The 24,168-nt window shown below is 42.3% G+C and overlaps 1 protein-coding gene across 3 annotated transcripts; it reads left to right on the forward strand.

Moving 5' to 3' along the window:
• Nucleotides 1-9,790: 9,790 nt before the first annotated feature.
• Nucleotides 9,791-23,835, forward strand: TBXT (T-box transcription factor T). Of its 3 annotated transcripts, none has more exons than XM_063290489.1 (8): nt 9,791-9,996; nt 11,549-11,813; nt 15,370-15,504; nt 17,302-17,363; nt 17,457-17,518; nt 19,385-19,561; nt 21,580-21,709; nt 23,568-23,835. In XM_063290489.1, the coding sequence occupies exons 1-8, from the start codon at nt 9,791-9,793 to the stop codon at nt 23,833-23,835; spliced, it is 1,305 nt and encodes a 434-aa protein (XP_063146559.1). The 3 variants fall into 3 exon arrangements, with proteins under 3 accessions (XP_063146559.1, XP_063146569.1, XP_063146577.1); XM_063290499.1 differs by having other exon boundaries at nt 19,388-19,561; XM_063290507.1 differs by lacking the exon at nt 19,385-19,561.
• Nucleotides 23,836-24,168: the final 333 nt, after the last annotated feature.

Here is a 24,168-nt window from a genome sequence, read left to right on the forward strand (position 1 = left end):
ATTTCTACTGGACAGAATACAAGATGGTTTCCCATCCTACATCCTGACAACCACCTTGAGAGTCTGTGAAATGGTGCTTTTCCCAGACTTTTTCCAACTTCTCTTCCATCCCCAACACTTAGGTAAAGGTAAAGGTTTCCCTTGACGTAAAGTCCAGTCGTGTCCGACTCTAGGGAGCGGTGCTCATCTCCATTTCTAAGCCTTAGAGCCGGCGTTGTCCGTAGACACTTCCGGGTCATGTGGCCAGCATGACGACACGGAACGCCGTTACCTTCCCGCCGAAGCGGTACCTATTGATCTACTCACATTTGCATGTTTTCGAACTGCTAGGTGAGCAGGAGCTGGGACTAGCAACAGGAGCTCACCCCGCCGCACGGTTTCGAACCGCCAACCTTCCGATCGGCAGCTCAGCGGTTTAACCCGCAGCGCCACCGCATCCCATCCCCAACACTTACTGCACTGATTTTTGGCCCAATTTTTGTCATTAGAGCAACCCTCCACTTCCACCGGTGCCTATTGCACTGTAAATATAACTCTCATTGTGTATATTTATGGATTGTCCCTTTAGTACATGTTTTACCCATGGGGAGATCAGTAGTGCCAAACAAGCATCTTCAAAAAACTATCTGGCTCATCTTCATTCATTGGTGCCTGCATTGTTTATGGTAGGGAAATTCTAGGGCAGTGTTTCTCAACTTTGGCAACTTTTAAGATGTCAGGACTTCAACTGGGAATTCTGGGAGTTGAAGTCCAGACATCTTAAAGTTGCCAAGTTGAGAAACACTATTCTGGGGAATCATCTTACTATTATGAAGACCAAACAGGCCTGCTTTATGCTTGGTGGATGCAGCCCCTGGTAGAATGCAGAGATTCTTTGCAAAAAAGTTCCCTAAACATCAGGAGGACAGAAAGCATAACATCACTCAGCTGAGGCAAATCTTTGGAAAGAGGCTCCCATACAGATTCAACTACCCATCATGAGCAGCCAGAATCTGTTTAGTGAATAAACTAGATTAGAGCTAAGCCAAAACCAAACAGTCCCCATGAGGGCTCAGCTCCCTGGGTGAACCCTCGCCTGGAAGGTGGAAAAACTGGTCCCTGGTCCCTCAAGGGAGCTTTGCTCTAAGTTGGAAAATTTTATAGCTCCCACCTAAAGGAAGTTTTTGGCTATAAACTGTCATGCATTGTAGCTCCTGCTGAAAAGATGGAGAAAAGCAAGGGGTTTTTGCTCGTCTTTTCCTGAGAACCGCGGTGCAATTAAGACCGCGAGGAGAGAGCAGGAAATAATCTCCTAAAAACTGGCGCGGCTGTGGGGGAAAAAGCCGGCCTTCTTCGCTTCTTTTCATACGGAGCTTCTGCGACTCTCGTGTTCTGAACACAAATGCGCAGGCGCAGACTCCAATGCGCTGAGGTCTGTGGAGGGAAGTTCTTGATGGTGCCATTTAACAAAACAAATATTCCGCGACGAGGGGTAAAGGAAGGAAAGCTTGGGCCTCTGCTCTGCCGTGAACATTCAGCGGCGTGCAGGGGGAGAGGCAGTTATTGGAAAGCCAAGGACGTGCTGGATCAAACGGGGGCTCTTTTGCCCACGCTAGGGAAACCTTCAACATTCACTCCAGAGTCCGGTTTCCATCAGCGGTCAAATCTGGCCATCTCCCTAATAAAGGGCTGGCGGGTCAAACTGGTGGCCAGCGAGTGCAAGGGAGAAAGATGCAATCAAGCCTGTGCTTAGTGGTACCTTTTACAACGTTGGCTAGATTGTGCTCGGAACGGTGGGGATACCTTTGGAGAGTCAAGGCGCACGCACACACTCAGCATCAGCAACGGGATGTCGTACTTCTCGCTGGTAGCAATTGCAAATAATCCTGAAGCCTCCTTAAAATGACTGGGATTTCACAGCGGCTACTGGTGGACTTTGTGCGTGACTTTTGGAACGATGCCCCTGGTTTTGCTTAGAGTTACGTCTGTATAGACATGCTATAAATACATTTGCTATGAATGTGTGCCTTGCAAATTCTTTGGACTCTCTTTTCTGGCCCCGTGTGCTGGAAAAGTATAATAATCATGAGATGTTGATCTCATGTGTCATAAATAATGTCATGAAATACGTCCGGTTGTAACCATTGGCAATACTTCTATTAAATTTGCCAAGAATATGTCAAAAGATGACAATTTAATTGCTGAGGGGGGTTAATCTACGGCGGTTTCCACATTTGTTTGTTTTATTTTTGCATAGAGCCATGCCAGTGTTGCGGTTAAGACCCGCCAACTACACCTTCTAGATTTATAAACCTGTTTACGGGCACTGCGAAGGACTCCTGCGGGAAGCTGCACTTCGACGCCAACCCATAAGACGATTCTATTGCAACAAACAGAAACGTTTGTCCGACTGACTGTTGGGGCAAGGTGGACGTGGTTTTGTAGGCACAAACTGCCTTGCTGTTGTGGTTTTGCTGCGTCCCCACGAAGCTGTTTGCATATGATCTCCAGTCCACGAGTGAGACAAATAGATTTCTGTAGGAGTTCGTTTAAGTCCTCTTCCCGCCTTATTCAGAAACCATCCAAGGACACCCTCAAGGTGTCTCACACGTGTTCGGCTTTCTCCACCCGTGCCGGCCGGACAGTGACTGCCAAGAAAGGCGATAGAGCAGGTTTCTCAAACGTGGTAACTTTCAGATGTGTGGACTTCAATTCCCAGAATTCCCCTGCGGCTGGCTGGGGAATTCTGGGAATTGAAGTCCACACACATGCAGTAGAGGCAATGGGTTAGCGGAGTTGTTGCTGGTATAATTTTCTGTTCCTTCTAGGGTGAGTGAGGATCAGTTCTACCTAACTGTGCATTCTCCCATTTATGGTTTACATTTCCAGCTAAATTTGTTCGGCATTATTTGTTCGTTTGATTGTTAAACTTATTTCTATGTCACCTCAATCAAAACGATTCTCCGAGGCTCAGGCAGAAAAAATACGGTATAAAAATATAAAACTAAAAACATAACAGCATCGCAACTATATTGCGGTCGAAGATGGAAAAGAAAGGGAAGCAATGTCAACGGGTTATACTGAGCGGCAGGGGGAAAAAGCTTTAAGTCTAGCTCCTGGAAGCAGCTGAAGATTTAAACCACCTCCCTCAAACCTGATGCCCTTCAAGTGTGCATATGCGTGCAGGTGTATTGGTGGTGGATGGGGACGATGGGGGGCGTGGTCCAGCTCCTCTGGAGCGTCCCAGGCTGAGGAAGGCTAGTTGAAACTGACAGGGTCCTGAGCCCATTTCATTGGGAATTAAATCGATGAATTCGCTAAGCAGGGTTTGCTTCAATACTACGGTGGTACTTCTGGGAGTAACTTCAACTTATTCCCATTCATTTTCCACGTTCTTAGAAATCGCGACTTCCTAGCTTAAAGAGGATCTGGAAATCCGCGACGCCAAGCCCCCTGAAGTCTAAATTAAAGGCGCTGAAGACGCTAAAGTCACTCCTGCCTTCTTAGGGGAGTGCGGCTGTGGGGGGCAAGGATGGGCGACAGAGGCGGCGGCGAGGGAAGAACAGAGATCCCCCTTATTCCGAAGAAAGGCGCCCGTTACATTTCAGCGCTCGACTTGAAGGAGACCGCTAAGGCAGAACCGTAGCCGTTAGTAGCAAGTTCCCATGGTTAGTAGTGCTAAGTGTCGCTCTGCTGAGAAATTTACCTATTTTATTTTTTTTCTCTCCCCCACTCCTAACTTTACACTCGGTGAATATATGCCCTCAGTGCGATGCTTGAGGAAGGACACTCCCCCCCCCCCCCAAATGAGTGGCGGTCTCAGAACTGCAGAGATCACTGAAGACGCTCTAACGTCGGTAACAGGTGCCTGGATCTGGAGGTTTGGCACGGGGAGAGAAGCACCAAGAATGGAGGAGGATGGGGGAAAAAAGTCCATTTTTCATTTCAAAATACGAAAAACGAGCTATGATGAGTAGGGGGTCCGCTAGTATATTTTGGGAGTGGGGAGCTGGAGTTTTGCTGTACGATCCTCCCCTGGGGGTCCTGAGTCCTGTCGAGCAACATTTATGCAAGCCTATATCTGTAAGTGGTCCTGACCTCTTTGACAAGGCGAAATTGCAGGTTGAGAACGACCCAGAGGTGGGGGAGGAAACGACCGGAAGGCTGTCATATTTTACGCTCGTCGAAGCCTCTTTCTGTCAAATATTCTCCGGAAGAAGGCCGAGATGTACGTATGGAGGCATTTACAGTCATTTCCACGCTTGATGTTTTGTTTTTGGTTTAGATCAAGGAGGCTTCGGCATATGATCTCCCAGGCGGCCGAATTCTGGGGATCGACAAAGGAACCGGGAGGAGAAAAGGCTCATAGCGCCGACCTTCATCCACCGCAGCTGTTTCTGGCCTAAAGGCGAGTTAGGCGAAAGTGGGGATAGCCAAGTGGGGTTCGGCAACCTGGCGCTCTTTAGATTAGCACGCCCATGTCTTTACGTTGTCCGTGCTCGCCGGAGCTTAGGAAGGATAGGATAGGGACCGGCAATGGGGACATTTAAGCCACTTAGGGCTCCCTGCCTTCTTTCTCTGCCCGCACTTTCTCAAAATCTCCGCTTTTTGGACGAAACTGCGCGCTGCACTCTCGCGAGTGGTAGTCGTTTTGAAAACCCAATGGTGGTGGGCAGCTTTCCCAACCTGGCGGCGCTCTCTAGAAGCGTTTGGATTCTGACAGTTCCCAGCCAGCCAGAGATCCGCAGCACTGGTGGATTATGTAAATTGTGTCTGGACGCATCCAGAGGGTGCGCATGGAATCTCAGTGAAGAACAAGTGACGTTCTTCCGAGGACCTGCCTTGTCCCCAACACGCGTGGATGACCTTGGCACCCCACCCAGGTTGGGTTCGCAGTGCACAAACTAGTCAAGCCCATCTGAATCTAGAGGTGCCCTGTAGTAAAGGTGTGGGTGAAAATTTGCACAGGGGTAAAGGTGTGGTCGCTGTGGTGAAGGTGTGCTGAAATCTAGATTTCAGCAATGACTAAATTAACCACGCATATGGTGTGAACACAACCAGATAAATCCGGAATACCCGGCTAAAGCCGTCGTGGCTGTCACATGCTTCCTCAGAGATTCTGTGTCTGGGTTCCTACACCGCCTAAAGCCATATTTTAGAAACCATTCGGGTTGGATACACACAACAAGCTGCCGAATCAAAATGTGGTTTGGCTTCGGGTGTTGCAGATTCAGCCATTGAGGTCAGCGGAATTTACTCTGAGCTAAGACAATGAGGGACTGTAGTCTGTTGGGGGTTATCTAAGAAGATTGTTAAGTCTTTCCTCCTCGAAACGGTCGGAGGAACACCCACCTCCCGCTCTTTCATCCTGCAAGTGAAAAGAATTCTTCGGAAAAGGCTGTGATTGGGAAAAACGCCGGAAGGAGGGAGATGGTTAACCGTGCCTACGGGCTGCTACAGTTGGAATCCCTCCCCCAACCCGGGGATTTTTAAAATTTAAAATAAGTTTGTATTTCTCCCACCCAACACTAACTCTGCTCTTCCTTTGCTATAGAAATTAGATCGATCCTTGTTTGTTCCGTTGCGAAGGTTGAGAAGCTGCGATCTTTGGTGCATTTTGAGAGAAATGCAGATGTGCTACCAAGAGTCAAGTACAGCCAACAGTAGCATCTACCAAATAATCGTGAAGTCTTTTTGAAGATAAATTTAGGTGGGAATCCTTTATCTATCTTCTTTACAAGTAGGTCCCTCTGAAATCATCAGAGCTTATGTCAGAGTAGACCTGTCGAGACTTCTCTTGTTAACCGGGATAGGATGGGTAATAAAGCCCCTTAGCGCTGCCCTTGGTAAACATTATAACGTGCACCTTTAAGATCTTTGAAACAACAACAATAGCAACAAACATACAACTACTCTGAAACAACGTTCGTACGGCGTCCTAAGCCAGGGTTAACTGACTGTGTTTTACTCAAGCCAATCTTCTGAGACGTGAACTGGTTCGCTCAACAAGCGGGGCTAAAAGATGGGTGCGTGTGTATGGATTTGCGTATGGTGCGATCTCAGCTTTAGAACCAAAAGGCAGCCCAAATGGATTCTTTCTGAAAAGTAAAGGCCAACTGCGATCGATTGGGCTTCCTCCGAAGCCAGCCTGCCTAGTTCCGTGATCTCTCTCTTCCAAGGAAGCCGAGCCCGGGTTGCTGTACGCCGAGGTTCAGTTTCAGTCGCAGCAGCTCCAAAAGAGGAATTCAGGGGACTGTCGGATCGCCGCCGCCGTTTCGGTTTCTTAGGAGGGACGACTTTATTACCTTGCGGTGGGAACCTCTGACCAGAAGGAGGATGAGGCCGGGCGGGGGAGCGGGAGGTGACAATGGACAGGAAATGGTTTGCTTGGGCTTCTGGAAAAACAATAAAGATCTCGTTAAACGGGAGCAGCGTCGGACCAAAACAGAAGCGGCGCCCAGTTCAAACGCCCTGCAGTAGGCCGGCCATCTCAGCATCTTCGAAAATAGGTATCCAAAGACCATCGACTGTTTTTATTATGCAAGAAGCATTCTGGCGTAGAGTCCGCTTCATTCCAGAGAGGCGACCTGCTTAGGACTGTAACCTTGCTACTCCTCTAATCTAGGTTCATTCTGAGGACATGACTTTTCCAGTAAATATATGCCCAGGACCCTTGTCCTCCTATCCCATATAGCTCAGGATTCTTTCAGCCCCGTGAACTCTTAAAAACTGATATACGAAAGGTCAATTCTTTCTTTCTTGGATGATCCATTTTACAGAAAAGGTTTTCATGCCATTGTTTGAGTTCTCACAAAGTAACTCAGCAATGACGAATAAGGAATATCGAGATGTAATACATACAGCCAATGGACAAACCAGACAATTTAAAATTAGCCATACAACTCTGATAACTTAGAGAACTGCATAAAAGAAACCATCATCTACATCAGCCTAACAGTTAAAAAATATTCTGAAACTAAACAAGAACAATTAAAATAATGTCAAATCAAACGTTGCCGGAGGCATTTCTGAAACAGTAGCAATAATAGCAATGTCTAGACATAACAAAGAAGTTCAAAAATTGTGGACCATCTCTAATAAATTCTTCTTTCACATCCCACCAGCTTGAATGTACCTACTGATGAGTCCCAGGAAAGCTTAAATGTGCATAAGCAATCTATGAGGTTTTAAATTGTGTTATCCTTAAAAGACAAAAAAAGTGCTGTGAAACAGGCATGGAAGCAAACTGCACAACTGATATAATACTAGCGTGACATGCCTTGAAGCTGAGCACCCATAAGCATTTGGGCAACCGCACTTAGCACCAGCTGAAGTTTCCAAACCATCTTCAAAGGCACCCATTCTGATTACTCGATTTTCACACCCAGGCATCTCCATTTTACTTGGATGAAACTGCAACTTGTTTGCTCTCATCCATCCCCAAATTGCTTCTGGACATCTGTTCAGAAAGCCTATAGCCTCCCTGGGATTACGCAAAGCATAGATGAACTCTGGAATTTGCTGTCATCATCTGTGGTGATGGCTAACAATTGGGAGAGTTTTAAAAAGGAACTGTACAACTGAAAAGGAAGACCAGGCCAACAACTACTAGCACTGGTGGCTATTTTCCAGCCCTGGAATCAGGCAGACAACCTTGAACACTAGCTGCCAGGGAGCAAAAGTGGAGGAGATATGACACCCTTTTCCCCAAGTCTGTGAGTTTCCTTAATGCACTTTGTTTACAACAGAATGACACAGAATGCTGGGCAAGATGACCAATTTGCTTCTTATGTTCTTTAAGCAGATAGGAATTAAAAGTTTCTAGCTACCTTTTCCTGTGACTTTATATAGTTGTTAAAAAAACATACAGGAGAAGATGGAACCCTATGATACCTCAAAACCCTACTGACTCCATTTTCTCTGAAAAGGACTGGAACTGCCATAACATCATAACACTGTCCCCCCCCCCCCCCATTAGAGCAAAGTCATCTATCAAGATGTGCAAGGCTGTCTCCATCCTTTATCTTAGTTGGCTGACTGAAATGTCTCTACCTAAACAGCTTAGATTTCAGATGCTAACACCATCTCCACAACCTTCCTTCCTTAAGAATGGAATCTTTGACATGAATTTATGTTTGTCCTCAACCATAGGATCCTTTACCTTTTCCAGCATTGGCTGATTTATATGCAGTAAGAACACATTTACATGCTACTTATTGAAATAATTAAAAAGTTATTGAAATATCTATTTGATCCCAAGGCTTTGTCAACTTTCTTGCCCAGTTGCCTGTCATACCACATACCACATGCCACTTACTGCCTTGGACATCATCAGACTTGAAGCTCATAGCACACTGCAAAGTTATTTAACGTACAGCAATTATTCATTCCAGTTATGGAGACCACACATGTCTTAGTTGTGGCCCAATCTACTTCAGAGTATAAAACAACAAGGAAAAGAAAGATGGAGCAAGAAAGATATCTTAATCTCCTGTAAAAACTTGAAAGTGCTACCATTAATGGAAGAAGACCCTGAGATGTAGGCCTGCCCACATCCATATTCATAAAGTTGCAAAACTGCTAGCTAGAACATACCATTCACTTATGTATTCAAAGAGAGATTGATACCTAGTTTTTCTTGCAAAATTGGATCCTACTGTATTATCTATCTCTTTCTTTCTCTCTAATATATTTATACAGTACTTGGTTTTTCAAATACAGTTATTTATAATTACAGCTCTTTGGAAGAGGGAGGTGTACTTGCATTATGGAAAGAGAAGAATCCTTCACTGTTCCAGCTTGTTTTAATTTCGTCTGGGTTTTGCACTCAAGAGACAACCCCCGCCCCCACCCTTTCACATTTAAAATATGTGAGGATTTTAGTTAACACATCATTAAAAGGCTCTCAAACACTGGACACAGATAGAGAGTATCCTTGATTCTGTCTCCTTTGGTAAATGAACAATGTGTTTAAAACGGATTCCTGACAATAAATAACCACTTTTCCTTGTGCCACAATCATGGCTCATTTTACATCAAAGTCCCACTGATCTGAACGGCCTTGATATGCAAATAGGTGTTTATAAAATTGGGTCATTGGAGATGAAAGTTTTGGGGTGGTGGATCCATAGATATTAAGGTTTCCAAGGTATATCCCTGCCCAGCAGGATTTGATCCAAGCTGTCCTGCTCTTTGCAGGAGTAGTAAGACGCATCTTCGGAGGGGTAAGAGGTGCTACTGGAATAAGCAAAGGGAATGCCGAGCTCCTGCCGGTTATGGCTCTTACTGACCTGGGCCATTTCCTTCTTAGGCTGCTGAAACTGCAGCCCTCGGCTTTGATAGAGGTGCAAACATTTGGGGGCAGATTTACATAAAATAACCGCGTTTAATCCCACTGGCTGCAATTAACATCACAGGCTTTCCCTGGGCTCCGTTCTGATATGGCCGCAGGGAGCCAATCAGGTGGGCCGGATGGTACATCAAAGAGACTGTCCTCCAATCAGGTGAGCCCCCTACTGGCACTGTGATGTCACAAGAAGGATATTTATACCAGGGGCATAATTGCTCCCCGTTTAACTCGCTTCTTCGAGTGGCTCAGACCAGAGAGGTCAAGTGGAATTAACCCTTCTGCCCCCAAACTGCAGACCATCCCACGCCCCACCATCTACTTTAAGGGTGCTTTTGACCTCCCTCACTACAGCTTCTTGTGGGGTTTCCCCTGCCAATTTCTCCAAGGCGGAGAGCTTCTGGGTACCAAAAGACTGGAGGAGGATCTCAGTATTAAAGGTGGCTTGGTGGGTGGGCAGTAAGGATGGGTTCTCCAACCACGGACAGCTCAGGAAAGACTCTGCAGTATCAAGTGGATCATCTGCTGAGCGCGGTGGAGAACGAACTACAGGCTGGCAGAGAAAAGGGGGATCCTACAGAGCGGGAGCTGCGAGTGACGCTGGAGGACAGCGAACTGTGGCTGCGCTTCAAAGAACTCACCAATGAGATGATTGTCACTAAAAACGGCAGGTAAGAGGAAAGACAGGGAAACCGATGCTCTCGGATTGCTTCCCAGGGATACTTCTCCCTCTCCCACTTTGTTTTCTCACTGCCCTGGACTTGGGAAATCAATCACCCGAAGGCATCCGAAGCCTTCTGCTCCCGATTCTATGGCTGCTTATAGCAGCTGATAGAGGAAATTCCTTCAGTGATCTTTCCCAAGTCCTGTTCTTTTCTTGGGACATGCCCTCATAATGTTTCGCTTTCCTCCCTCGGCCATTGGCTCCCCTTCTGCTGTCTATTCCGCATCCTGTCCACCGGTTGTCCTGTGGCGTCTCAATCTTCTTTACTCCCTTCCCCTTCCTCTCCTCTGAAGTCCCTAACCTACGTGATCCAGCCCAGTAACCTTGTCAAGCAGGAGGCCTGATTCTGAGTTTCCACCCAAGATCTGAGGCCATCCCTGCTCAGAAACCCTTTTTCTAAGGCAGCAGCCTGGCTGCTTTCAGTGGCACTTCTCCAAATTAGATTTTCATGTGTCTTTTGAAGAATCTTGTTTTCCTTTGGCACCCTGGCAATAAACCAAACTGCATACATAAAGACTGGTTTTTCCGGGAGAGGGAGAGAAAAGATTTCCTAGTGGGGTACAGGATTTTATTGTGATGTCAGTAGAATTTCAGCTCCAGTAAACATCTTTCCATTCAGCCTGTTTTGAAGATTGCCTTCTATCGCATCACAAATCTGAACCGAGATGATGTCTCCATTTTAAAAGTTTCTCCTGCAGGCTTTCTCCTGTAGCAAATGGAAGACTACTAAAAAGTAAATGAAGGAAACTATAACCCAAACCTCTCCCTTGTGCCTCTTACATGCAAGTGAATTTACCCGAAGTGGAGGGAACTCTCCCAAATCAAAGAAATTAGGAAGGGAGGATCAAAGCACATCCCTCAAAACGGCTTAATTAGAATTTACTTCCACAGCTTGAGAACAAAGGGTGGTTTTGGTGGCCATACCCTGCAGTGGTAACTTTTTAGGTACTTGCATCTCATTCCTAAAACTGCTGATTCCTAAGAGGCAAAAAGATTCAATCCGAGTAAGACACACGCACTTGTCAATCGGCCAGGAACGAGCCTCCTTCCAAATTATTGCTATTTGCTAGTTAAGTCCCACGGATTCCAGAAGGCCGCTCCATTTCAAGGGCCTTCTTTTTTAGGGCTGAGATCAGAATGCACCCCCTCCCCCCGATTATAAATATAACTGACCACCGAGCCCTCCCCACTGCCTGTTTACTTGGGAAGCCATCCCATGGAGTTCATCGCCTGCGCTCCTATGAAACGTTACGTTGAAAGCAGCCGCAATGCAAGCTGCACACTGAAGCGGGTTTACGTTGGATTCCAGAGAGCATCAAGGCATGGTGAGGCCTCCTCCGTGGGCGGAAGGTAGCCCGACTCGGGGCGGAGGAGGGTACCGTGTTTTGGGCAGAAAGGGCTTCGACGGCACCCGCCCAGGCCTAGAGGCCTGGCCCAAGAGGCCGCGCCGCCCGTGTCTCCTCCTGCCTCTCCTCGCTCCTTGCCTCTCCTCCCTGCAGGCGAATGTTCCCAGTGTTGAAGGCCAGCGTGTCCGGACTCGACCCCAACGCCATGTACTCCTTCTTGCTGGACTTTGTGGCCGCAGATAACCACCGCTGGAAGTACGTGAACGGTGAATGGGTGCCGGGCGGCAAGCCTGAGCCGCAGGCCCCAAGTTGCGTCTACATCCACCCGGATTCGCCCAATTTCGGCGCCCACTGGATGAAGGCGCCCGTTTCCTTCAGTAAGGTCAAGCTTACCAATAAGCTCAACGGGGGAGGCCAGGTGAGGAGGGCGCCACCGCGGCGCGCGGGCGCGCGGGGATGTGAAGGAAAGGTATTCTCGCCGGCAGGCGTTGGCATCCAAAATTAACGGGCTGAGAGCAGAGAAGGAGCAAGATGCTTGGGGGGGGGGGCGGCCCGCAGGTCGAGTTCGTTCCATAGGTTAGGTTGCTGGAGAAGAAATTAAGGTTGAATGTATAACACATGAATGTGCCTTTGAAAACATCTTTGCTATAAGCCCTGTGGGTTCGGTAGAGTTGCCTTTTAAATGTGGACTCTTAGGGCTTCAGCCGCCCTTTTATTTTTCAGTTTAGGAATCCGGAAAAGGTTCCACAGAGGTCCCCCGTTGCAGTCGGCTGGAGCTCTCGTTAACCCCTTTCTAGCTGCTCTGTAAATGTCCCCTTCTCTGCCCCGTCCTGGAAAGTATCCTAGGAAGTCAATTTCAGCTGTTTTTCTCTGCGTAATGAGAAGTGTGGCTTAGAGGAGATTCCAAGAAAAGCGTTTTGTTCTTGTTTCCTGGGTTCTGTAGCCTGGGTTTATAGACACTGTTGTAAACTTGTCACACCCGTGTACTTGCCTCAAAGGCCAGTGCTTTGCACGATGTAGCCGGCAGTCTGTATGGATCTGAAATTGATTGCTACATTTTCATCTTGAGCTCCACGCATTCTAGATTCAAACCTACAAATGTATGAATGCACAGTTTACAAGAGGGTAATGGGGTCTGTTAAAAAAAAAAGGAATCCGAGGCTAGTATTATAGTCTTAAAAAATTCTTGAAATTCATGAAAAATTGAACATATTTTAGTATAGGTTCTGTAAACATGTATGTCCTTCATCAGATGTGTTAAGTATTATGCATTGGCCAGTATAGGGTAACATTGCATTGACAGTTGAAGTGAATTCTCATCCAAGATAGCTTTAATTGTTCTTAAGGTTGCAAGCTTCTGGGTGGGTTAAATAAACTGTGGCAGTCAATTTCTGACGTAACCTATAATTTTAAGAACATTTAAATTCTGGATTCAGATGTGTTAGCAACTTAAATAGCATGTAGCAACAATTACACAGTAAGAATTTGGAGGGATCAAAAGGTAATGTGCTGGCAATGTGTGTTTGTATCCATATCTTAGAATGAAATGCAGTCTCAGCTATTTGTCTGTTTCAGACCCAGAGAGTTGGCATCTACAAAACTCACTTTTGTAGATGCACTTACATGTAAAAAAGCAACTTTACCATTTTCTCCCAAAAACAATATGAACAGTGATTTGTAAGGAAAAATGGAGTGTATCCTGATTTAGCCAATTTGGAGACAGGAACCTAGAAGCTATTTGGTAGTTCTAGTCCTATAATTAAGGAGAGTGAAACAGCCTGCACTCAACAATTAATTTTATTTAAAGGCAGTGATTTGTCATTATTTTATTTACTATTTTTAATGGGGTTTTAGAATATTTTTGTCAAGCATCCAAATAACTTGTGCCAGACCTGAATGCTGGAACTGTTAATGTCTCACCCTAATTGCTGCCAAATTAAATTTTGGACTAGGGTCTTGTGGGTCTGTGTGGCAGTGTAATGCAAAGCAAGATCATGTAGCACAAATTATCTTGGGAACTCTATAGGAGTAAAAGGCATGGACCAAAGTATTTTGACAAAATTGTCTCCTGTTTTGGATTGGAGGGATGTTCTATCCAACTTATATTTTTATCTGACAAAGTCAGCCACAGGGGAATCTTTTCTCTAGTGTTTTCCTATACAGTTTTTAACATTAATGCAGAAAATGAATGCAATGGTTGTGTGCCAAAGTCTGGTGCTACATATCGCTGTCAACATTCTGGAAGAGTCAACATGTATAGGCCTAGGTCTTATCCCCAGATAAGTATGGAGAGAACTTGGGGAAGTGGGTGTGTGACATGCACCGTTCTCAGTATGTTTGCAAGCCAGATAGAGATTAACCAAAGTGATAACCCAAAGGCCAGTTTGCCAAGAGTTTGGGAGTAGTATGGCAATATGTAATAATGGCAGCAACAATTGTGATAATAAGGCATGATAATTGATATTATTGCTCTTTTTCTATTCACTGCCCTCTCTTCACAGAGCTATAGAAGGTATGGAAAGTTGGTCATGTGAAACTGTTAAGTAAATATTTCAGTGGCTAATACCTGTATTTTTGGGGGGAGAAACAGGACAGGGCAGTGTCCAGTCTGGCAGCGTGAAAGTTCCATTAAATTTGCAGATATATTTTTCAAGTCACTGGCTGTGATGAATAATTTGACAGTGTATACAAATATCATTCTGGCTTCTGTAATTCATGTAAACCAGTCATCAAGAAAGTTTTCTATGTAAAGTACTCCATATATCTGAAATATGGGCATTAAATGTAGTTAAAATAGCATGATGATCATTGATATTAGAGAAGTTTAGCTGTATATTATAGTACAAATGTACTTTTTTTTTCAGCCTGGTTCTCAAGAGTATTTCCGATAGCATAATATATATTAGTGAAACCTGCCAAATTGATAAGCTGTGTAGTTTGCATGATGTGTGTTCCAGTAGTAGGCATTAATATGCCATGTGCTGTGCTTGTTAAAAAACAAAGTTAGAAGTTATAGTTTTAATTACTGAGGAAAACTTTCTGTTCTGTTTAGCCAAGACTGCAAACTACTGTTGTTCTCCAATTACTATTAATACTTTTAGTACCAGTTAACTATGCATTTTCAGTAGTTTAAGTTTCTTATAAAAGAAAAAAAATGAACCTATAGGGTGTTATAAGCACCAAACCTAATTCCAAAGGGCCTCGATTGATTATATTTTGTTGCTGTTTTTAAAAAGGCTTTGATTCTAGGTTAGATTCCAAAAGCTAATATTTCCTTTATTGAGTGAATGTTTTTGCAGTCATGCTATAATGACAGTCACATAAGGAACCCAACTAAAAAAAGGGGTTTCCACTTAACTAACTAGGAAAACGTATTTATCAGTTAAGTGGTTTGCATGCAAAAAATTGGATCAGGTTTGTGGGTATTTTGTACTGGGATCATTTTTATAAAATCTTGCAGTGATAGCTTTTATTAAGCAATATCAGTTATGTATAGATAATGATAGCTTGCTTTCTGAGAGAGGAATAAAGCTTTTGCCTGTGCATAGAGTCCTTTCACTCCTCCCTTCGTAATGAAAGGTGACCAATCAAGTTACAAAGATTTAACCAGAGTTTCATTCAATTGGCAAAAAGTAGTTACTAGCTGTGAAATAGTCCAAGATAATAAATCAGTTTCAAATGGTTTAATATCTTAGCTCATTTCAAAGCTAGTAATCTTACTTTCCTGCCTTGGATAAAATTGGAAAGTAAGCATAAATAAAATGTTCCTGTTTTGATTGTTCCTTTGGAAAGACAAAAGGTAGAAAAAAAGCCACTGAGCTCTGGTCTGTTACCTTTACTGTTTTTTGAGATTTAAGCCAGCAACTTTGCCCTCTTATGAAAAAGCCAAAATCACTGCTATAGTTGATATTGCAGTGTCAGAATAGTGTTTATCACCCTTTCAGTGCTTGTTTCTGTTGTTCTTACATTAACAGATCATGTTGAACTCCTTGCACAAATATGAGCCTAGGATTCACATAGTGAGAGTTGGTGGCCCTCAGCGAATGATCACCAGCCATTCCTTCCCAGAGACGCAGTTTATAGCTGTGACAGCTTACCAGAACGAAGAGGTAGGCATAAAGTGTGGAAGAGCCTGCATGGATTGCTCTCCTTCAAAGTAGTAAAGGGACTTGGAGTGAGAAGGGGGATGTTAAAAGTAGGGGTATGCTGACTCTTTACAAGAATTTTAAAAGATGCTACAAAGGAGATGCAGTAATTGTTCACTTCCACCGAGTACTTAAAAAAAAGAAATGGAACTGCTAGAAAGTAGGAGAAATGTCTTTAGTATAAAAAGCAATGAAGTAAGGTACTGAGGAGATTGTGTGTTATTTCATTCTACAAAGTAGAGGATTATTGCAGTTGAAAATCTTCCGATATAATTCTATTTTACTGGTTTATATTGGTTTATATATATATTTTTAAAAAGCTACTCTTGTTATACTTTCAGGAGAATATCAAGTGATCTTTAGAACCATCCTGCTCTTCGAGCAAAAGAAAATGAGGTCTTCTGATATTTTTGCATGTTTGGAAAATGATTCTGTTAACCACAAGGCTTAATCAGTAATCACCTCTCTATTTTGCTTACATCACTAAACACAATTTAATTGCAAGTTAACACCACTGGCTTATATGGAACTGACTTCTCAAGAAGATTTATTCAGGACCAGGGTCCCAGACATAATTGGGCTTATTCAGTGAAGGTGTATTGATTCTCAATACGTGTTGTTATTATTTAATGTAGAAAATAGCTGTATCAAGCTGTATAAGCAAATCATTTTTTAAAAATTCCTGTGAATAGTTTGAATCCAAACAACCTTGATTATTGACAACACTAAACAATTTTTCATAATCTACAAACTGAAAAGTTGTTTAAAATCCACATTTCAAATATATAATTGAATTCTCCTACTCAGCTGATACATACATTTCAATGAAGTGATGGAAGTGCTACATATATATAGCTATCTGAACTCTTATTCTTTGTCATGGTGTAAGTGGCTCTCCTAAGAAAATAATAACCATTAACTTTTTATAAAATACTTTTTTCTGTTTGCTGTTTTGTATTTGCGTTGGCTTCTAATTTTTATTACTGATCACTTGGATTCCGCCAAAACATGTAAAGGGTTCAGCATTGCTTGTAACTCATTATATTGTATTTAATAACTTCTGAATAAATGTTGGTAGGCCCACCAAGGCGAGAAATAAAATTTCTGCCTCTAAACACAACTTCCAACTTGAATGTCTACATGATGAATTTTAACAAGAGCTAAATGAGTAACAACTTATTTTTAAAAAATCATATTAATGTATAGCAAGCTAGTCAAATAGCAATGTCTAGCCAGATCAAATAATTAATCAGTCTTCTGTTAATTGTTTGTACATCATTGTTTCAAAGTTTTTATTTAGAAAGGTGACTCTATTTCATTCAACAATGGGCAGAAGTATGATACAAGTCCTTTGCTCTTAAATTCTCCATGCTGAAGCAATAGCTCATTTCTTAATAAAATAATCATTTGTTCTTACAATATATTATCCTCTCTTTTTACCCGGAACCTGACACTTTTTATAACTGTTTTTAGTGTATCCCCCCACCCTCCGCCCCTTTTATGTACTTCCTTAATAGGATAATAAAACTAGGCATCTAAGTAAGGCAAGGAGGGGACATTGTAGAGGAGAGAATGATTTCAAAGCCTGCTGTTGCAGTCTTAGTAGTTTTAATAATTTCATTCCGGGCTTCTTTCCCACCAGAATCAGTTGCAAAAGCTATAGTGGAATTAGCAGTAATGCTGTTGAATTATCTTTTGAATTAACAATAAAATAATTAAATTTACATTTGGATTGAAATATTTTCTTCATTTTCTTTGCAGATAACAGCATTAAAGATAAAATATAACCCCTTTGCAAAAGCTTTCCTTGATGCAAAAGAAAGGTGAGAGCTGTTGCTTGCTTTTAATTGCATTTACAGATTGCATTTCATTAGGCTCTTTAATATTTTTGCTAACAAAATGTGTTTCTTTGACAGAAGTGATCACAAAGACATGATGGATGAAGTGGGAGATAGTCAGCAATCAGGGTATTCACAATGTATGTCTAAACTCTCTTCTGAAAGTTATGTTATGCTTTTATTTTATTGCATTGATACACTATTTCCATATGCAAAACTCTCAAAGCAGTGTCCTTCCAGGATCAGTTCTGTTTTGTTATGTAGTTAAGAATATTATTCATGAATATAGAAGGCATGAATGTATATTTTATAAAATATAGCCTTCACCAACAATATCTTAGATATTTTTGTATCTTTTAGGAGGCTGTCTGTCTGTCTGTCTATCAACATGTACTGCAATATATTTCAGCCTGAGAACTGATACTATAATTTTACAGTTCTGATGCCAAGAACTGTAAATGCTGTAATGCTCTTTACCTGTTTCTCTTACTGAACATTGAGATTGAAGAAGAGCCTGCACTGAACTGACCCAAGAAAGAAATAATCAGAGAGGAAGGAATATGCTTTACCTCAAAAGCTTCTGCATTCCCTGATTTCTAGATATTTTAGGGTATCTGATGATTATGCAGTGAAATGTATTATTTGTATTCTGTTTTTGAATGAGCTCATAGCACAGCAGTTGAGTACATACTTTGAGTGCAGAAAGTCCCTGGTTCAATTACTGTCATTTCCAAGTACAGTTGGAAAAATTCCTGCCAGACACTTGGGGAAAACCACTGCTAACCAGGGTTAAAAACACTAGATGATGTGGACTAAAGGGTTGACTTGGAATTGTAGAAACCCGCCCTCTGCTGTGTTCCTTGTGTGCATAGTACCTTATTTTTTAAAAAACATTTCATGCTTAAAAATGTAGAAAAGCCATATTTCCCTGAAGTTTTATTTATTTATTTCAATCCCACTGCAATTAAACAACTCTCAAATATCTAGAGCTCTAATTTCTGTTAATGGCACAGGTCTGCACCTAAAATGTTAGCCGTAGAACAAGATTATTTTTCTTTGTCTCTTGTATTGAAATTAAGTGGTATAAGAAAAAAGCTGATGTAATTCTCTGCTTCAGGTGGTCAAATACATCAATCCATGCAAAGTCTGGAATATCCCCATTACAATCTCACTGATGTTTTTGAGGCAGATTTCAATCATCTTTGAGACAGGGATTGTTGGCAACAGCACAAAGTTCTAAAGAAAATTAGAAGCTTAAATTAATCAGAAATATTAGCAGAGCCATTCCCTTTATCTAAGTTTTACAGTAATCCAGAATTACTGTGCTGCTGTTTGAATAGCTCCTCTGTACCATAATGATGTAAAAATGACAAAATACATATTCTGACATGCCAGTGTCAACTCCCGCCTTTCATATCCGTATCCCAAAATTGCATGCAGATATGTATCTAAGATGGTTTGCATCGTGACACAGATTTTGTCATTTTCCCACCCTTCTCCCCACAGACACCCATGACTACCATTTATTCACATTTATGCTTACTTGGATATTTTGATGACTGTTCTCACATTGCTTCTTCAAAGCTATTAGATACAAAATATTGCATTTTCATCTATTCTTCTGATTATGTCCCAATTTAGGGGATAGCAAATAAGAGATGTAAGGTTATAAGAATGTAATGTTCATGAGGTCATTGCTGAAAATGGCATTCCTGTGTTGAGTTTTCTTGCTTCAGTGCGTAGGAATGCTATTGTCATGATGTTTCACATATGACACACCACTGATTAGCAGAGATGGGTAAATGCGCTGAAATGGCACCACAACAAAGCTATTTATAACCACAAGTTACAGGGGGAGAAGAGCTTGAAATTCATTTTTATTGTTTTACTGCAAGTTAAAAATAGGTTTGACATTCCAGGATTGATGTGTGCAAACAGGTTGCTGTCATCTTGGACAAATAATCCTGCTGTATATTGGTGAAATGATATTATTCATCTTTTTACAGTAGGTGGTTGGCTAATTCCTGGAACAGGGACTCTTTGTCCTCCTGCCAGTCCTCATTCCCAATTTGGATCATCTCTGTCACTCTCCCCTGCTCACAGCTGTGAAAGGTATTCATCGTTAAGAAATCACCGTCCTGCCCCTTATCCAAATCCATACACTCATAGAACCAATTCTCCAAGTAAGTACTTTATAGTGTCCTCCGGTTGTTTGATGTCATAAGATACTAACAGATATCATTGTGAATATACAGCAGAGGTGTGGAATCTGTGATCCTCCAAGTGTTTCTAAACTACAACTCTCACCATCCCCCACTGTTGGCTGTGGTATCTTAAACTCTGGAAGTTGTAATTCAGCAACATCTGGAGGACCATTAGTTTCCAGTCCTGGTGGTACAGGACTGGAAACTAATCAAAATCTGATTTGATATGCAGTTGACTGTTTGCAAGAAATTAATAAAAGGAACAAACAGAAATACTCCAAGTAAAGAGGACATTATGAATTGGAGAAAGAATGTGTTCAGGGGTTAGATGACATTGTGTTTATGTGATGTATACACATTTGCCTAAAATGTACCACAAATGAGAAATATTAGCAACTTTGTGTTGCCATTATATACATGAGACCCAGTGTGGTGTAGCAGTTAAGATGCTGGACTAGCAGCAGGAAGACCCAGGTTCTAACACTCCTTTAGTCACAGAAGCTATCTGGCTACTTTGGGCCTGTCACCCTCTTTAAGCTTGAGACTGGGAAGTTGAAGAACATCTATACAACCTGCATTTGACCAGCATGTAGATTATGGTTCCCATGCAGCCTTCGATCCTGCATGTGGATTGATTCAGGCTGAGATAGATAGATAGACAGAGATATATCTATCATCTATCCATCTTAATCAGCCGTAGGGATTGTAACACCACTAAAGAATGTTAGAAACAAGATTTCACTAACCATCCAAACCATGGCATTTTAACTCAGAAGTAAATTTTTATTTTTAAGTAAGACTTTCAAATAATTGTTAAATGCTTTTGAATAGTCCACCAAAGAGTGCACTATTAACATTGTTTTTATGGTTACTATGCTATTTTGCTAAAATAAAATATCAAAAAAGTGGATAGATCATTTTATTGGGAGTCTTTGGTTTGCAGTGAAAGACTTCCATCTTATTTAAAATTAAACTTCTGTGAGAACCTGGCCTGTGATGACGATACTGTTATTTTTGCCTATATAGTGCTGGGATGTAATAAAAAGAGGCACAGATTCCGCTTTCCAAAATGGAAGCAGTCAGGGTAAGAGAATCATTCAGGGAATGGCAGGCCTCCTGTTTCTCACATACAGTTCATCAGTCCATAATGACTAGATAACATTTACAATTACAGTATGCAGTCAGCTTCATTAGCATTTTTAAAGAGCCCAACTGCCTAATAGGTCCTAAAATCTCCAGCTAGGTGACTGTAAGAAAAGTGGATCTGAAGTAAATCCAAACTATTTGTTTTTGAGCCACTTAAAGCTCTGAACAAAGCATTTCTTCTTATTTCAGATGCTTGCAACAGAATATATATTACGTATTTAATACAATTTCATGTTATAATCTATTTCTGCTTATGAAAAGCTTCTGCTTATGAAAAGTACTAGGGAAATAATGTGGTTTTTTTTACTTGTAAGTGCATCAACACATTCTTTTTCAATCCATATATAAGACAGTATATATAAACAATACACATGCTCTACTGTCTGATTAAATTAGCTCTTGATTGTGAGGCAAGCAGCAGTGAAGCAGATGCAAGCAGCAGAGTGAAATAAATCCTCAGAATTTTGTTGGTATGGAAATTTTTGCTTCTTTCTTTCAAACCTGATTGTGGAATAATGACTTGAGGAAATTCTAAGAAGGTTACATGCTTATCTTGGAGAGTTGATGTGCCCCTGCTCCATCAAAACTTTGTGGACTAAATATACAGAATTGAACTCTGCTTTGGGTCTATGCTAACATGGTTGCAAAGGCATTAGAAATTGATATAGAACAAAATGCAGTTTTTTTAAAGCATCCTCATATCATTGCTGGGAATGCAAATAAGTTCTAATTTCAAAGCAAGAAATTGAAAACAATTCATAGCAAATTCAATTATACTGATTCAGGTCATATTCAGATACCATACTGAAAACATGGAATGTTCACACACAAAACACTTGCCTTTACAGCAGCCTATGGAGATAGTTCTTCAGCCTGCCTTTCTGTGCTCCAAAGCCATGACAATTGGTCCAGCTTAGGTGTCCCGACTCCAGCAAGCATGTTGCCTATGAACCACAGTAGCGGTCCACCAACCAGTTCCAGGTAAGCCCTCTTCCTTGGATAAGAAGGTCCTCCAGTTTCTCTAAACTGGCATTTGACTTTTTCAGAGGATTTTCCTATGAAAAAATAGATCCATTTCTGCATGAGTCCCATGGAGGAGAACCCCCCCCCCCAAAATACAGCTGTAGTTTGTGCACAAATACTGTTCATATAGTATGATTTATGCAGGAGGTGTTTGGGGGTGGGGTGGTGGTGGTCTTTAACTTCAAGGATAGGGTAGCTGCTAGTGTGTGGTAATAGCTAGCTCAAGCTACTTTGTTGCCATAGGTGAAAATTAATCTTCACTTCTTCCATTACATCCTTTTGTATGCGTACTGGAGGAGGTTAATGACTTAATAACATTACAGGAAAGCAAACAGACTTTTCAGTCCGTACCTCCCTCCCTTTGATGAGTGTGAGCTAATACACTTAATTTTACTTTCCGGTAAAAAAATAGTGTAAAACTGTACCACGAATTCCACCTGCAGCCTGTAAGATGGCCATACCTGACTTAAAGCAGGAAAAAAAGAGTTGGCTTGGTATATAAAAAAGGTTGGTTAGATGCAGATGTACCCTTCCTTAGCAGCTTTCATGGAAGGGGTCAGTAAATACAAGATTCTGGACATGGCATCCCAGTGCCAACCCCACCCCTTGCAAGCCCAAGGGGGCGGGGCTTGCATTGGGTCTGCTATCTTGCCTTTTTGACACCCCTCCCCCCCGATGATGATGCCCATCTTCCTTAGAATCTTGTCTTAAGGAGCTTGGATGTAATAGGTCTTTTACCACGGGGTTTATGAAATGCTGCCCAGAGTCACGTTCAGGGAGATGGATGGCTATATAAATTTGCTAAATAAATGAATACAATGCTCTGTAGGATAGTAAAAATGTTACTGGGGAAAGACTCCATCTAGCAGCAGCTGTCAGGCATTTGCATCCTATAACAATTAACAGGATTCTGAAGGAACTGTATGTAAGCAAACCTGTCTTATCCTGTAAAACATCTTTAATCTGCAGGAAATCAGCATGTACAAGGATCCCTAATACTTTCTTCATTTTGCAAGCTAAAGTTTGTGCTATTGTGTAGGAACATTGCTTTATACAAGTAGCTGAAGTGAGGAATCATTAATAATGTGTATTTATAATCTCCTGCATAATAAAGATTTGATTTGATTAGAGAAATCTCCCAATTCCTATATTGGTGGGGTTTTTCTAAAGAAAAAAGAATCTTGCTGAATTTTGTGCTTAGCTATACAGGTAGTTCCATTTTAGCAGGTGGTGCATAGAAATTTAGTAAATAAGTTGCGTACGGGCACCTGGTGCATCTGTGACTGGAGAGACACTCGTGAACCTACACCCAATGTTCCACTGACACCAGCCAGTACTGAATACCAAATTCTGAAATGCCTTCCAAAAATGCCTTTTGCACCTCTCCCAACTAGATTTGCTGTGCTTTCCCTCTGAAGCCAAAAAGGTGGTTTGGAGTGGGATGGCAGCACTCAGTGCAGCTGTGGGCATCTATTATTGCCACCTTAGAGAATCCGCATCTTTTCCTGGGTTCCATACTAGTTGCACGATCCGGGAAAAGCACACGCTTGAATTAAGGAGGCCGATGTCTCTTGTGAAGCACCTTGTTTGCATCCTGTCAGTGCCTCCTTAACTCAAGCACATACTTTTCTTCCCCTCCTACTAGAATCACCTACTCCCAACCATATTGATATTTATACACTGTAACTTCTGGAATAGTGCATCTAGTGAAGTAAGCCATAATTTGTAGAAATATATGGCACAATGAATTAGTTAGCCTTTCACTAATGTGGCTGTCTCTCCAGCAATGTAAAATCTGTTTTATTTTCTCTTGCAGCCAATATCCCAACTTGTGGTCTGTGAGCAACAGCACCATCTCACCCGTGTCCCAGTCAGGCGGAATGTCCAGTGGGATAGGACCCCAGTTTTTGCGAGGCTCTGCCACCCACTACCCCACCCTTCCTCATTCTGTTGCTACGACTTCCTCAGGCTCCCCGCTATATGACGGTGGGGCACCCACAGATATTGCTGACAGCCAGTATGATGCCTCGGTGCATGCTAGACTTGCCTCCACATGGACTCCTGTCACGACTCCATCCATGTAGACCTTTTCTGATGACCAAAGACTTTCTAGTTACGCTAAACTGGGAATCCACAGAGAAAGTTCCAGGAGTTGGAGGAATAGGTCTTGACGTATACTAACGGTAAAGTAACTGCACTAATTGCGTGATGCTCCTTTCAGTATTAGAATCTATTAGTAAGTGGTACAGACACCTTATGAAAGCGGTAGGGAATTTGTCCGGTGGCCCGGACCGCCTAGGACGTGGTTGCCGTCCCCTTTTCTAACTCTGCAGCCATGAGGACTAGAATTGTTGCCAAGCCTCTGTTAGGAGAGTTCAAAACCTCACAGACAGATCCTCTAATAAGCCCTTTTTGAC

The sequence above is a fragment of the Candoia aspera genome, chromosome 1, assembly GCF_035149785.1.
Source record: "Candoia aspera isolate rCanAsp1 chromosome 1, rCanAsp1.hap2, whole genome shotgun sequence".
In the NCBI taxonomy this organism is placed as follows: Eukaryota; Metazoa; Chordata; class Lepidosauria; order Squamata; family Boidae; genus Candoia; species Candoia aspera.